This window comes from Eptesicus fuscus, chromosome 8, assembly GCF_027574615.1.
Source record: "Eptesicus fuscus isolate TK198812 chromosome 8, DD_ASM_mEF_20220401, whole genome shotgun sequence".
Classification (NCBI taxonomy): Eukaryota; Metazoa; Chordata; class Mammalia; order Chiroptera; family Vespertilionidae; genus Eptesicus; species Eptesicus fuscus.
The window spans coordinates 64,363,270-64,379,211 of record NC_072480.1 but is presented as its reverse complement, the minus strand read 5'-3'; the positions used below and the strand labels follow the sequence as shown (position 1 = coordinate 64,379,211).

The 15,942-nt window shown below is 40.8% G+C and overlaps 1 protein-coding gene across 3 annotated transcripts in view; it reads right to left on the bottom strand.

Moving 5' to 3' along the window:
* The window catches only part of UBAC2 (UBA domain containing 2), a 195,448-nt gene that overhangs the window by 14,230 nt on the left and 165,276 nt on the right, over nucleotides 1-15,942 (bottom strand). For all 3 annotated transcript variants that reach the window (XM_054719902.1, XM_054719903.1, XM_008143973.3), the window contains one exon: nucleotides 3,784-3,906. In XM_054719902.1, coding sequence (XP_054575877.1) covers nucleotides 3,784-3,906 — 123 coding nt within the window. The remainder of the gene's footprint in view (nucleotides 1-3,783; nucleotides 3,907-15,942) is intronic.

Genomic DNA, 15,942 nt, shown 5'->3' with positions numbered 1-15,942 from the left:
TTGTGAATAATCGTTTAAAACAGCATTTACTTCTTCCTTGCTCTGCTGTGAAAAGCTGTAACTACACGAAAGCTTGTTTTTAACATATGTGGATATCATTTTTCTAGAAACTGTCTAATGGCAGTGAAATAGGACTATGAATTAGTCCACCTCTCAATCTTAAAGAGTTGCCGAAATTATTAGTCTGAACGGAGAAGCTGCCAGGGCAAGGGGAGGTTGGACCAATTCATCAGGCACAGTCAACTGGTTTCTTTCAGAAGCATTTGTCGTGGCCTCGTCCAGGGTGGCAGTGGGAGCCCTGCCCAGGGGCCCCTCCTGGGCTCCAGAGAAAGTCAGGACACAGCTTTACCCCAGAGACTGGGTGACTTGGGTCTGAATGGTGTTTTACTTTGGGGCAGGGATGGAGGAGGTGATGCCCTGGAGGTGTGACCAGTTATGAAATGCTGACCTTGATTTGCATTCATAAGAAAGCATCGTATGCGGAAGGAAATGTAAAAGTGTTATTATTGTAATACTGAAAACTTAAATTGTTATAGATTTAAAAAAACTCTAATTTGAAATAATTTCAAACTCACAGAAATTTTTCAATAATAGGACCGAAAACCTCTGATGCCTTTTCATCCTGACTTAGCCACTGTTATTTTGCCACAGTTGCTCTCTGTCTGCACACACACATTGTCACACTGTTTTCTGAGCCCTTTGAGACTAAGCTGCACACATCATGTCCCTCGACCCCTTAGTACTTCAGTGTGTATTTCATTTTCTAAGAACAAGGATATTCTTTTTCCTAACCACAGTAGTATAGATACCAAATCCTAGAAACTCAACTTTAATAGACAACTATTAACTAATCCACAGTCCAATTTCATCAGCTGACCCCCCATTTTCCAGCACAGACTTCATTCCAGGATGGATCACGTATGCATTTAGTTCCCACACCTCCCTGGTCTCCTTCAATATGGGCAGTCTGTGACGTCAGCATTGCCGAAGAACTCAGGCCCCGTATTTATGGAATGTCTCTTAGACGGGGGTTGTCTGCTTTTCCTTTACGAGTTCTCCACTGGATAGTTACTATTTTCTTTTGTATTAGTAAATAATGAGTAACATGTGGGGAGAGATTTGAGATTATATAGTCTGTTCTTCATGCACCAATGTTTCTTCCCTGAATAGAGTTTAATTCTGATTATTCAAAACTGTGATTTTCCCATACCATTATTTTTTCTATTTATTACTTTACATTTTACTGAAAGGAAAAGAATTTCCCTAGCCTTTGTGTATATATATATATACAGTAGGTCCTTGGGTTACATCAGAGATCCGTTCCTATGGCGCGACGTAACGTGATTTTCGCTGTAAGTTTGAACCCACCTACATAAGCACCTACGTCACTCACATGGAGCACATACACAGCAGTAATGAAGTGAAACAGTAAAAAAATTTAAAAGAAAGATAACAATTCCTGGCCTTTACTTGCGGTAAATAAATAATAAAAAACATAAAGCACATATGTACATATGTCAAAATGACAGCACTTTTTTTTTTTTTTTAATAAATAAATGGGAGATGGCGACGTAACCATGAAACGATGTACGTCGAGTCCGACGTAACCCCAGGACTGCCAGTATGTATATATTTATATATACTTATATAAATATTTAGTTATCCATTAATATCACTATGAACTGATAGATTTTCCCCATCTCTCCCATGAATGGATTCTATTACAGTGCTGTCCTTATTTAATTTGGTGCTCAAATCTGATGTCTCAGGTTTGATCAGTGGGACCGCCTCAAGCTGGTTCCAGTATCGCCGTGGCATGCCCCTCAGTTACGGAGCACTCCCTTTATTCTTTCCATAAGGTGGTCCAGGTCATCTTGCACTGCCTTACCCTGCATCTGGGACCCATCTTTCTCTAAAGAGGCTGGGTCCCATTTGTGAGCTAAAGTATTTAGAAACCAGATCTGGGCATTGAGTGTGCTCAGTGTTCCTGGGATGCCACTGCTTCCGATTCCTTTCAGTTGACAGAGCTAAGATACATGCACATACACACATGCTTATTAAATCATACGTTTATGCTGATAACTCTAATTCCAATCCAACCCCCCCCAGGGTTCTTCCTTGTCTTCCCCTTGTACTGTAGTTTTATTTTCCTTCTTCAACAGTAAGATCAAGCTATTTCCTCATTTGCTCAAATATACAATACATACAACATAATTTCAGAATTGCTGTACATGTACCACTACTGAAAAATAAATCCACAAAGAGTTTAAGATTTCTTTGCAGTTCTTTTTTTCTTTTCTATTTATTATTATTATTTTTAAAAATCCTCACCCAAGGCTATTTTTTCCATTGATTTTTTTTTTTAGAGTGTGTGTGTGGGGGGGAGGAGGGGGAGAAGGAGGAGAGAGAGAGAGAGTGAGAGAGAGAGAGAGAGAGAGAGAGAGAGAGAGAGAGGAAGGAAGGGAGAGAAACATCAATGCGAGAGAGACACATCGATTGATTGCCTCCCTCACATACCCCGATCAGTGCTGAGGACTGAATCTGTAACCCAGGCATCAGGCATGTGCCCTTGACAAGGAACTGAACCTGTGACTCTTTGGTCCATGGGCCGACACTCCAACCACTGAGCCACACCAAACAGGGCAGTTCTATTTTTCTTTAGACAGAGGGCATATTATGTTCAAAAGTTACTGTAATTAATTCCCCCTCCCCTATGATTATGTTATTCATTTAAAATACAGTTGGAGCATTCATTCCTGTTTCTTTTTAGTTTTACTGTTGTCCCAATCCATTTGCTTTTTGAATAGGTAATACATTCACCTGACTCTAAAATCAAAACCATACAAAAGGGGTACTCAGAAAAGCACCACTCCCTCCCCATCCATCTGCCTTCTTCTCTCCCTCTTTCCCCTTGCAGGGAACCAACTGCAATGGTTCTTGTATATATGAAGTATTATAGATCTTAAAATAAATGATCATAATGTATTTGTTTTCAAATCATGCCTTCCTCAAACTCATAAGACCCAGAGTGGACAATAAAAGCCCAAAGTATCTATCACTGCTATAGGTGGCAGGTTAACTGCTATAAAAAATCTCTATTTATAAGCAACTAGAGGCCCGATGCACGAAATTCGTGCATGGGGTGGGGGGGGAGGAGGGGTGGTGTCCCCTCAGCCCAGCCTGCACCCTCTCCAATCCTGGACTCCTTGGGGGATGTCCAACTGCTGGTTTAGGCCCGATCCCAGGGCAATTGGACATCCCTCTCACAATCCTGGACCGTTGGCTCCCAATCGCTCACCTGCCTGCCTGCCTGGTTGCCCCTCACTGTCCCCCCCTGCTGGCCTGGTCCCTCCCAATTGCCCCCCCCTGCCAGCCTAGTTGCCCCTCACTGCCCCCCCTGCCAGCCTAATCACCCCCAACTTTCCCCCCTGCCCACCTGGTGGACTCCAACTGTCCCCCCACCGGCCTGGTCGCCCCCAAATGCCCCCTCCCCCATGCCCTGCTGGCCTGGTCACCCCACGCAGCCTGCTGTTCAGTCATTTGGTCGTCCCTCACTAACCCCCCTGCCAGCCTGGTTGCCCCATGCAGCTGCTGTTCAGTTGTTTGGTCATCCCTCATTAACCCCCTTGCCGGCCTGGTCGTAGGCAGCCATCTTGTGAGGGCGTGAGGGTCAATTTGCATATTACCTCTTTATTATATAGGATTTCTTTCAAGTGTAGTTCACTTAAATTGCTTGAAGTTTGAAGCATTGGTTTAGGATAAGTCCCAGGTGTTACTGATTACCTGTTCCTCAGAAACCTCTAGAGGAGGGGATGCTTGTTGTTCAGATCGCCGACCTTCCTGATAGTTTATATTTCGTCGCTGACGTAAAGGAGGGAAAAGTCGATTCCAATTGATCATTCCTCCCTAAAAAGAGATCAATACACAATGGTCAGACACAGAGGGGCAGAACTGTCATAATGCTTGGGAGAGCTTTCTCTTGCAGTGCTGTCACATAAATAGACTGAGAAAAAAAATGTCATTCTGATCTGCTGTATGTAAGCAATCTACATCCTAAAGTATCGCACCATCCTTCAATCAATAGGGTAAAATCAATAGAATGCAGGAGTACAGAGAGAAAAGAAGGTAACGAGTCCCGCCAAAGTTAATTGTGCAATTTGGCTCCAGAAGGCAGAGACATTCCCAACTTCAGCCCCACTGTGTCCCCTCTGCCTCAATCCCACCTGCTGGCCCACCTTCACCGACTCTGAGGAGCTCAGGGGCTTTCTGTGTGTGATGGAAAAGAAGGCCTAAAGAGGAGTTGAATTCACTGCAGGCAACCAGAAACTGGACTTCCTTCAGCAGCTCTTTAAAATGCTCCTCTTCCTTTTATTCAAGTAAATTCTGTGCATGCTCAGTGGAGGGAGACTGCAGGTGGAGATAAAACCCAGGTTGAGGGACAGGCTAGGGAATGTGAAGGTAGCCCTCACACACAAGGACAAGAGGCTCAGATGCAGGATCAGAGCTGTCCCCCTGAATGGCTCCATGGATAATTTAAGATGGATGGCAATGTCACTTCTTGCTTATTCTATGTTATCAATTAAAAGAAAACCACCATGTGAAGGAAAGCACTATATGATACTTTTTTTAAAATTCACATTTTTAGCTAAATGCCAATATTTTAATTTATCGAATTAAATATCTATTTCTAGATTTAGGAAAAAATACAGATCGAGACAACCTGAAATTTTACAACAAGAATAAGTAAACTAAAAAATATTTCCCATGTATTGCTGGCCGTAAAATGAAGCAATGGAGGCCTGAGGTGCCAGAAACAAGCTCTGGGAAACAGCAGCAGCAGGCAGGCAAGCTACCAAGGACAGGGGTGTAAGAGTGAGCACCTCCTGCCAACCCAGAGCCTCCTGGGTTGTACCACCTATTTGGGTCTGAAAGAGGTAGTGATTTTGAGCTCACTACCTAGTTACAGGCACAACCCTCAAATGGCAGCGCCCTCAGTGAAAGAGAGGACAAGAAAAACTAACCAAAGGCTGACCTTCCGCAGCGAGAGAGCAGGAATCGTGGCCTGCGTGAAACTTGAGAAATGAGGAATTTGGGGTTCCAGTTGCACTACACATGTGCTCTAAAAACCCATAAAATTGGTCCTGGGATGGAGATGGATATAAATAAGGAGCCAAGCAGGAGCAAATATAAAATTACTCTGGAGACACACCCTCCTACCCCGGGACTACATGTGCTTTACAGATATAACTCCAGTGGGGAAAGATTCAGAATTCAAAACCCATCACAAGCAAGAGTCAGTGTGTACAACAAGTAAGAGGATTAGACCCTCAAGAACCTAAATTTAGAACAATCTTAAACCAACTATAAAATCAGAAACAACCTAAGTGCCCATCAACAGATGAGTGGATACAAGATACAGAGGAAGACTAAGATACAGAGGAAGACTTAAAAAATACATTATAAATTTTTTTTTGAAAAAAATTAAGGAAATGAAAAAATAAATATATTATACAAAAAAATTTCTGGAGAAATACTTACAGAATTAAATTCAAATATATTAGTGATCACAATAAATATACATGGACAAACTCACCAACTCAAAGACTGAGATTCTCAATTTTGAAATCTCTCCTATCCTATCCCCATCCCCAACAAAAGACAAACTAAAATATAAAGACACAGACAAGTTGGTGTAAAGAGATGGAAAAAGGAATATCAGGAAGGTACTAACCAAAGCAAGCTGATGTTGCTATATTCATGCCAAATAAATAGACCTCATGGATACAAAAGGCATTGTTAGGGATAAAATCAGTAGAATACATTGATTTTTTAAATTTTATTTATTGTCTAAAGTTTTACATATGTCTTTTTCCCTGATTGACACCCCCTCCCCCGCCCAGCCATTCCCACCCTGGGCAAGCCCCCACCACCCCAGTGTCTGTGTCCATTGGTTATACTAATATGCATGCATACAAGTCCTTTGGTTGCTCTCTAACCACTCCCCCCACCTCACCTGCCACTTGTCTCTGGATCTATTTTTGTTCATCAAATTATGTTGATCATTATATCCCACATGAGTGAGATCATGTGATATTTATCTTTCTCCGACAGGCTTATTTCGCTTAGCATAATGCTCTCCAGTTCCATCCATGCTGTTGCAAATGGTAAAAGTTCCTTCTTTTTTATAGCGGCGTAGTATTCCATTGTGTAGATGTACCACTGTTTTGTAATCCACTCATCTGCTGATGGGCACTTAGGTTGTTTCCAAATCTTAGCTATTGTAAATTGTGCTGCTATGAACATAGGGATGCACATATCCTTTCTGATTGATGTTTCTGGTTTCTTGGGGTATGTCCTAGAAGTGGGATTATTGGGTCAAATGGCAGTTCCATTTTTAATTTTTTGAGGAAACTCCATACTCTTCTCCACAGTGGCTGAACCAGTCTGCATTCCCACCAGCAGTGCACAAGGGTTCCTTTTTCTCCACATCCTTGCCAGCACTTGTCATTTGTTGATTTGTTGATGATAGCATTCTGACAGGTATAAGACGGTATCTCATTGTTGTTTTGATTTGCATCTCTCGGATGATTAGTGACTTTGAGCATGTTTTCATATGTCTCCTGGCCTTCTGTATGTCCTCTTTTGATAAGTGTCTATTTAGGTCCTTTGCCCATTTTTTTGATTGGATCGTTTATCTTCCTTTTGTTAAGTTGTATGAGTTCTCTGTAAATTTTGGAGATTAAACCCTTATCTGAAATAGCATTGGCAAATATGTTCTCCTATCAGTGAGCGTTCTTGTTGTTTTGTTGATGGTTTCTTTTGCTGTGTAGAAGCTTATGTGGTCCCATTTGTTTTTCTCCTTAGTCTCCACTGCCCTAGGAGCTGTATTGGTAAAGATATTGCTACGACATATGTCTGCTATTTTGCTGCCTATGAAGTCTTGTAGGAGTTTTATGGTTTCCTGCTAGGGCCTTTTCGCAGCTAGGGTTCAGGAATCTGGAGAAGGGGCTGCGCATAAATGAATTAGACTAGACATGAAATATAAATTTGGGAGGCATGGGGGAGCAAGGGGAGGCTCCACTTTCTAGTGAAGTGGGCTCTCCGAATGTCTGGACCCACAGCTTTTTATTCCCACATTTTTCCCTTTAGCAAAGCAGATATACATATAAAAGGTAAGGTTTGGTAAACAATAAAGGACCATCAGGTTGGGAGAACTGCCCTCAGCTGTCTGGCAGCAGGCAATAATATGCAGATCTTCAGCCTTGCTGAAGGTGTCCATCAGCCTTCTGATGAACTTCTCGCATAATTATGACCCGCTGGAATTTGCTTCCAGCAGTTTTCCATCTTACATTTAAGTACTTTAGCCATTTTGAGTTTGTTTTTGTGTGTGGTGTAAGTTGGTGATCTAGTTTCATTTTTTTGGATGTATCTGACCAAATTACCCAGCACCATTTATTGAAGAGACTGTCTTGACTCCATTGTATGCTCTTGCCTCCTTTGTCAAATATTAATTGAGCATTAATGGCTTGGATCAATTTCTGGGTTCTCTGTTCTGTTCCATTGATCTATATGTCTGTTCTTGTGCCAGTACCAGGCAGTTTTGAGAACGATGGCTTGGTAATATAGCTTGATACCTGGTATTGTGATCCCTCCAACTTTGTTCTTCTTTCTCAGGATTACTGTGGCTATTCGGGGTCTTTTTTTATTCCAGATGAATTTTTGGAGAGTTTGTTCTAAATCTTTGAAATATGCCATTGGTATTTTAATGGGGATTGCACTGAATCTGTAGATTGCTTTGAGTAGTATGGACATTTTAATGATGGTGATTCTACCAATCCACCAACATGGTATGTTCTTCCATTTGTTTATGTTTTCCTCTATCTCTTTTTTCAATGTCCTGTAGTTTTCCGAGTACAGGTCTTTCACCTCCTTAGTTAAGTTTATTCCTAGGTATCTTAATTTTTTTGGTGCAATAGTAAATGGGATTGCTTTTTTAGTTTCTCTTTCTGTGAGTTCATTATTGGTGTATAAAAAGGCCATAGATTTCTGGGTGTTCATTTTGTATCCTGCTACATTGCCAAATTCATTTATTAGGTCTAATAGTTTTTTGATGGAGTCTTCGGGGTTTTCTACATACAGTATCATGTCATCTGCAGATAAGGACAGTTTTTCTTCTTCTTTTCCAATTTAGATGCCTTTTATTTATTCTTCTTGTCTGATCACTATGGCTAGCACTTCCAGTACTGTATCGAATAGGAGTGGTGAAAGTGGGCATCCCTGTCTTGTTCCCATTCTTAGGGGAAATGAGTTTAGTTTTTGCCCATTGAGTATGATGTTGGCTGTGGGTTTGTCATATAAGGCTTTCATTATGTTGAGGTATCACCCCTCTATTCCCACTTTGCTGAGAGTTTTTATCAAGAAAGGGTGTTGGATTTTGTCAAATGCTTTTTCTGCATTGATATGATTATGTGATTTTTGTCTCTCAATTTGTTTATGTGATGTATCACATTTATTGATTTGTAGATATTGTACCATCCTTGCATCCCCGGAATAAATCCCACTTGGTCATGGTGTATGATCTTTCTAATGTAATGCTGGATCCGATTTGCTAGAAATTTGTTGAGGATTTTAGCATCTATATGTTCATCAAAGTTATTGGCCTGTAGTTCTTTTTTTTTTTTTTTTTTTTGTGGTGTTTTTATCTGGTTTTGGAATTAGGTTAATGCTGGCTTCATAGAAAGAGCTTGGAAGTGTGCCTTCCTCTTGAATTTTTTGGAATAGTCTGAGGAGGATAGGTTTTAGTTCTTTTTTGAATGTTTGGTAGAATTCCCCTGTAAAGCCATCCAAACCAGGGCTTTTGTTTGCTGGAAGATTTTTGATCACTGCTTCAATTTCTTTGGTAGTTATCAGCCTATTCATGTTTTTTGATTCTTCCTGATTGAGTTTTAGGAGCTTGTATTTTTCTAAGAATATGTCCATTTCATCTAGATTGTCCATTTTGTTGGAATAGAATTGTTCATAGTATTTTTTCATAATCCTTTGTATTTCTGTGGGATTGGTTGTTACTTCACCTTTTTCATTTCTGATTTTGTTTATTTGGGTCCTCTCTTTGCTTCTTGGTGAGCCTGGCTAGAGGTTTATCAATCTTGTTTATCCTTTCAAAGAACCAGCACTTGGTTTTGTTGGTCTTTTGTATTATTTTTATTTTTTTGGTCTCTATGTCATTTATTTTTGCCCTGATCTTTATTATTTCCTTCTGTCTGGTTACACTGGGCTTTTCTTGTTGCTCTCTTTCTAACTCTTTGATTTGTAGGATTAGATAATTTATTATCATTTTTTTCTTTTTTCTTGAGGTAGACCTATAGAGCTATAAACTTCCCTCTCAAGACTGCTTTCACTGTGTCCCATAGATTTTGTATTGTTGTGTTTTCATTGTCACTTGTTGCCATGATATTTTTTTATTTCTTCTTTGATCTCTTTGGTAATCCAATCATTGTTTAATAGCATGCTACTTAGCCTCCAGGTGTTTTATTTTTTCCCCCATTGTTTTTATTGTAGTTGATTTCCAGTTTTATGCCATTGTGATCTGAGAAGATGCTTGATATGATTTCTATCTTCTTGAATTTGAAGAGACTTTGCCTGTGTCCCAATATGTGGTCTATCTTTGAAAATGACCTGTGTGCATTTGAGAAGAATGCATATTCTGTGGCTTTGGGGTGGAATGTTCTGAAGATGTCAATTAATTCCACCTGATCTAGTGAGTCATTTAGGATTGATGTTTCTTTGCTGATTTTTTGTTTAGAGGATTTGTCCATTGGAGTTAGTGGGGTATTAAAGTCCCCTACTATGACTGTATTGTTGTCAATCTCTCCCTTGATATTTTCCAGAATTTTTTTTTATGCATTTGGGTGCTCCTGTATTGGGTGCATATATGTTTACCAGAGTTATATCTTCTTGTTGAATTGCCCCCGTTAGTATTATGAAGTGGCCTTCCTTATCTCTTGTTATGTCCTTCATTTTGAGGTCTAATTTGTCAGATATAAGTATTGCTACCCCAGCTTTTTTTTTTTTTTTCATTTCCATTTGCCTGAAAAACCTTTTTCCATCCCTTCACAATCAGTCTGTGTGAGTCCTTTGTTCTAAAGTGGGTCTCCTGTAGACAGCAGATACATGGGTCATGTTTTCTTATCCATTCAGCTACCATATGTCTTTTGGGGCACTTAATCTATTTACATTTAAAGTTATTATTGATAGGTACTTGTTTGTCGCCATTTTCATTCTTTATGTCTGTGTTCCTTCTTCCCTTCCTATTTCTTCTTTTTTATAGCAGACCCTTTAGCATTTCTTGCATTGCTGGTTTGGTGGTAATAAACTCCCTGAGTCCTTTTTTGTCGGTGAAGCTCCTGATTTCACCCTCAACTTTGATTTTTTTTGTTTTTTTTGTTTTTTAATATATTTTATTGATTTCAGAGAGAAAGGGAAAAAGAGAGACAGAAACATCAATGATAAGAGATAATCATTGATTGGCCTCCTGTGTGCTTCGACGGGGGGTTGAGCCCGCAACCCGGGCATGTGCCTTTAGCCAGAATCGAACCTGGGACCCTTCAGTCCACAGGCTGACGCTCTATCCACTGAGCCAAACCAGCTAGGGCCCTCAACTTTGATTGATAGCCTTGCTGGGTATAGCATTCTTGGATTCAGTCCCTTGCTTTGCATGATTTTGTATATTTCATTCCATTCCCTTCTGGCCTGATGTGTTTCTGTTGAGAAATCAGTTGATATTCTGATGCGAGATCCCTTTTAGGTAACTTTCTATCTCTCTCTGGCAGCCTTTAAGATTCTTGCTTTGTCATTCGTGTTTGCCAATTTAATTATAATGTGTCTTGGTGTTGGCTTTATTGAGTTCATCTTGTTTGGGACTCTGTGAGCCTCTTGGACTTGTGTGAGTTTTTTCTTCCCAATATTAGGGAAGTTTTCCGTCATTATTTCTTCAAACAGGTTTTCTAATCCTTGCTCAGTTTCCTCTCCTTCTGGCACCCTATTATTGGGATATTGTTTCATTTTGTGTTGTCCCAAAGTTCCCTTAGGCTCTCTTCCTGTTTTTAAGTTTTCTTTCCAGTTGCTGCTTTGCTTGGGTATTTTTTCCTACCTTGTCTTCTAGCTCACTGATGCGGTCCTCCGCGTCTTCTAGTCTACTGTTGATGCTTTCTATTGTGTTCTTTATTGCAGTTCTGCCAATGTTCTGGTAGTAGGGCATGTGAGACCCAGGAGAGGCCTTAAAGCAGGTGTGCATCCTTCCTTACCCCTTCCTCCCTCTTGGAGCTCAGGCAGCCAGCCTGGGCAGAGGTGGGAGCTTCAGGCTGAGGACAAAGCAGCAGCCAGAGAAAAGGATCCTGGGGCTCAGTAACCTCATGCTGCCACCCTGCCAGCCAGGGGCTGTCAATGTCTGTACCTTTTTACATGAGAAGCACACTTCTAAATGTTTAAGATTTGTTATTTTGTATTTTCTGTCATACGAAACTAACCTATTCCCAAGTGCTATATATTCAAAATTCAAACATGTGTGTGTTTTGGTAGACTAGGTAACTTGAAGTTAAGGGTCAAAACTAGACATGAATATTTTGAAGAAGTATAATAAGGGAGGATTTTTCTCTATCACTTATTAGGACACACTGTTAAACTGTAGTAATTAAGGTAGAGTGGTATTAGCACATGGTAGATAAACAGTGCAAAGAAACAGGAAGGAGTCAAGGAATCAGAAGTAATAACACTTGGTACATGATGGAGGAGGCATCACAAGTCATCAGGACAAGGACAGACCACCTAATGAATAGTACTAGGACAACTTGTTATAGATATGGAAAAAGATAAAATTAGACCTTTACTTTATGCCACATACAAAAATAAGTTTATTTAAAAATAAACTCCATAAAGACTTAAGTATGGAAAGCTAAATTGTTAAAAATTGTAGAAGACATAAGAGAATATTCTTTATGTCACTAGGATAGGAAATAATTTCTGTAACAAAAATATAACAAATAAATCATAAAAATTATTACAAGTAAGAACTTTTATATGACTAAATAATAAAGTTGGAAGACAAAGTACAGATTAAGAAAAAATGTTTGCAACATATAACTGACAAAGAATAGTATCTATAACATATAAAGAACACTTAAAAATAATGAGAAAAAAATAAATGATTCAAGAGAAAAATGGATAATGTATATGAAGAGACACTTTCCTATACATTAGAAGAGGAAACCCCGAGTCAATAAACATAAGAAAAGATGTTGAACCTCACTAGTAGTAGGAATGTACATTAAAACAGCAATAAGTTATTTCATACCTAAAGGACTGGCAAAAATAAAGAGTCTAACAATACCAAGTTATGGGGATGAAGAAAATTGGAACTCTACATATTGTTGATGAGACTATACACTGGCACAAAATTTTGGACAGCAATGTATCAAGATCTAGTAAAATTATGACCCAGCAATTTCATCTCCAGGTAGCTATGAGTTCTTAATGGGGCAAGTCCATAAGTAGGGAAACAAACAAGTGGTTCTATTATATAAAAGATCCTACCTAATAACAGACAAATATGCAAATTGACCGCATCTTCGCTACGCCCAAACCACGCCCACAAACCAATCAGGACGATTATACAAATTACCCCAACCAAGATGGTGGCTAATTTGCATATCAAGACAGTGTAGAAAGAAGCCAAGAGCTGCAGAAGGGAGCAAAGCTGTGGAGAAGCAAGCAAGCAAGCAGGGGAGGGGGGGAGAGGAGGACAAGGGAGGAGCGGATGCGGGCCGGGGGAGAAGGAAGGAGAGCAGGTGGCTGGCAGAGAAGGCGGGGTGGGGGAGAAGGGAGGAGCCCAGGCGGGGCGGGATAGAGTGCAGCAGGAAACCCTATTGCAGGATTTTTCCTGCAACGGGAACGCTAGTTATTATATAAACAGCAAGAATCTAGATGCACATGAATATCAAAAATACAATGTTGAACAAAGAAAGTTATACAAGAATATGTATATACAATAACACTTATATAAATTTAAAGAACAATAGTGTACTTTTTAAACTATTTAGTGGATATACATTAGTAATGATTTGCCCTTCCCCATGGGATACTTGACATTTTTGGTTTTCTTGTGTGTGTGTGTGTGTGGGGGGGGTGGGGTAGTATAGGTGGGGGACTGGATGATAATGCTGCTGGTATCTGTGAGTAGAGCCGGGGATGCTGCTCAGCATCCTATAAAACACAGGATAGACCCCAAAACAAAGAATGGCCTGGACCAAAATGTCCACAGTGTTTAGGTTGAGAAACCCTGACACATACGCATGTGGTAAGATGCAAAGGTGCGTAGGCATTAAACATGACACACCTGCTACAGGACAGTGAGAAGGGGAAGGAACCTTTGAATCTGTAACATTTCATTTCTTCAAAGGGAGTGAGAGTGAAAGAATAGGCAAAACAAAACCCCAATTTCTCTACTCCTGTGATAGTAAAAAACTGCTGAAAAGGCAGAAAGGCACAGGAGCTCTAGGATGTTTTGACACTAACCTGCTCTTTAGGGTTAAATGTGAGCCTCTACAAACAGGAAACGTTTCCTTCGCTTTGTCTTCTTCAAAAGCAATAACCACATATTTAAAAGAGGAAAAAGGAAATAGCTTGCATTTTGAACAGTCGTTTTATGAAATATCTATTAGTTGGTAAAAAAGATTTTCAAATGAAAGAAATCTTTGTATGAAAATAAATGGCTGGTTTTCCAACAGAGCAGGAAGCACTTGTAACACTTTATCAAGCAGAAGTTACTGGAACTCCATCACTAAAGGCTTTGGCAGCTGTGGGAAGATCAGGCAGTGTCTACACTGAGAAGTGTCTGCACCACGAAGCTGGGACAGAAGAGCTCTCTAGTGGCTTTCTGGGGGCTCGCAGCTCCCACAGGAGGGTAGGAGCAAGGTGCACAGTCTAGTCTTGCTCACATGGGGCTCCTGATCTCCTGGGGAGAAGGCAATACATGCAGAAATAGAACAGTCTGCACATGGTAAGATGGTATATAATGAAAAAGGAAGCTGTGCGGCATCAGGTAAAGAGCTAGAAAGGCTCAGAGTGGGCATCGACGAATTGCTGCCAAAGCACAGGGATAAAACTGCAAAAGATGGGCGCTGAGCTGAATTTTAGAGGATGAGGATGATTTCAACAATGGAGAGGAGAACCAGGTATTTTTCTCAAACTGTTAAGACAGGGTACTGAGAATAGGTCACTTTAAAGGTCAAAGCAATGTTAAAGAGTAATGACAGAGGGACACAGTGGTAGAGGAGACAGAATGAGAACAGTCTCTAGAGCCAGAAGACCTGGGTTCAAATCCCAGCTCTGCCACTTACTGTGTGTCCTTAGGCCTCAGTGCTTTAAAAACTTCTCTTGAGCCTTGGTTTTCTCATCTGTAAGATGGTTATAATAACTACACTCACCTCATAAGGATATTATGATAAATAAAAAAAAAAAGTAAAGCATTTAAAACTGAGCTTGAAAACTTCTAAAAGCTTATTCTATATTAACTATTATTATCATCTAATATTTGCATTATGCCTTACAGTGTCATTTCTTGTCTTCCCAACTGGACTCCAGGATCCTGGAGGGCTGCAATGGGCATAAAATTTGTACGCACTGCCCAGGTGGCCTGGGCGGATTCCCCAGCCAAGGAGCTGTTCTGTCCAAGAGTGAGACGAAGAACCATCACAGAGTACGCACATGGATGTGAGGGTTTAGAGCAATTAACACTTTTTTTTCTCAAAGCATCCTTCCCCTATTTTTAAAAAGTTAGTCACTGGAAAATAATTCATCTCTGATTTTCAGTCTCTGGCTATCTGAAAGCCTTTATCAGGGTGCTAGGTTTTAAAGCGTAAGGCACGTAGGCAGGCTACCTCCACTGCACTGTCTGTCTGTGGTTGCCTGCGGACCAGGCTGGGGAGATTCTGGGGGAGGGTGTGGGTTCATTACAAATGGAGTGAGACTACTGTTTAGTAATACCTGCCTTTGGCACAGAGGAAGCGAGGCGACAACTAAACAATGAATTACGAACCCTGCTATAGATCATGGTTTTGCAATGTCCTTCCCATCATGGCACAAGCAGAAAGATACACTTGTATGACACACAGGACAACCTAAACTACATGCTATCAGCCTGGCAGCTTCAGGCTCTTCCCAGCTGCCCCAGGGGCCGCAAGGATCAGTATTAAGCTCAGCTGTCACCAGGAGACAGTAGTTGGGAAATTCTATCCAGACCCTAAGGAAACACCTATATCTACAATGTGAGAAGTTTACAATGGGGATGACACACTGCAGAGTTCAGGGGCAGAAAAAACAGATTGTTTCAGTTGCACCAGTTAAGGTAAAATCGGCAGAATTATTGAGTGACTACTAATTTACCTTAAGCAATGCAGCTAGAATGAGGATTAAGACATCTCCCTGCCTTCTGGAAGCTCATGGTCTGGTATTCTAACAGTTTTCTTCCAGGTTACCAACAACACCCTTTGCTTGATGCGATGGAGCCCCCTCAGCTCTCTGCCTGACCTCTGGGGGCACTGGGCTCCACTGACCACTCCCTCCTTGACACCCTGTCTGCATTTCTGTGGTGACACACACCTTCTTGGTCTCTCAAGCCCTCTGGTCATGCCTTCTCAGTGCCCCTCAGCGCTCCCTTCTCCTACTTGTCTCTAAATACTGGTGCTCGTAAGGTTCTGTTTTGGATTGTTCCTCTTCTGTGTCCACCTTCTGTTCCCGGGTGCTCCTGCATTCCCAGGGCTTTAGTTCCATGCATACGCTGTAGACGCCTAAACCCTCTCTCCAATCCAGGTGCTACACCGCAGAGCCACATACCCACTGTCTCCTGGACACTTCTTAGTTTTCTAGAGACATCTAAAATAGAACATG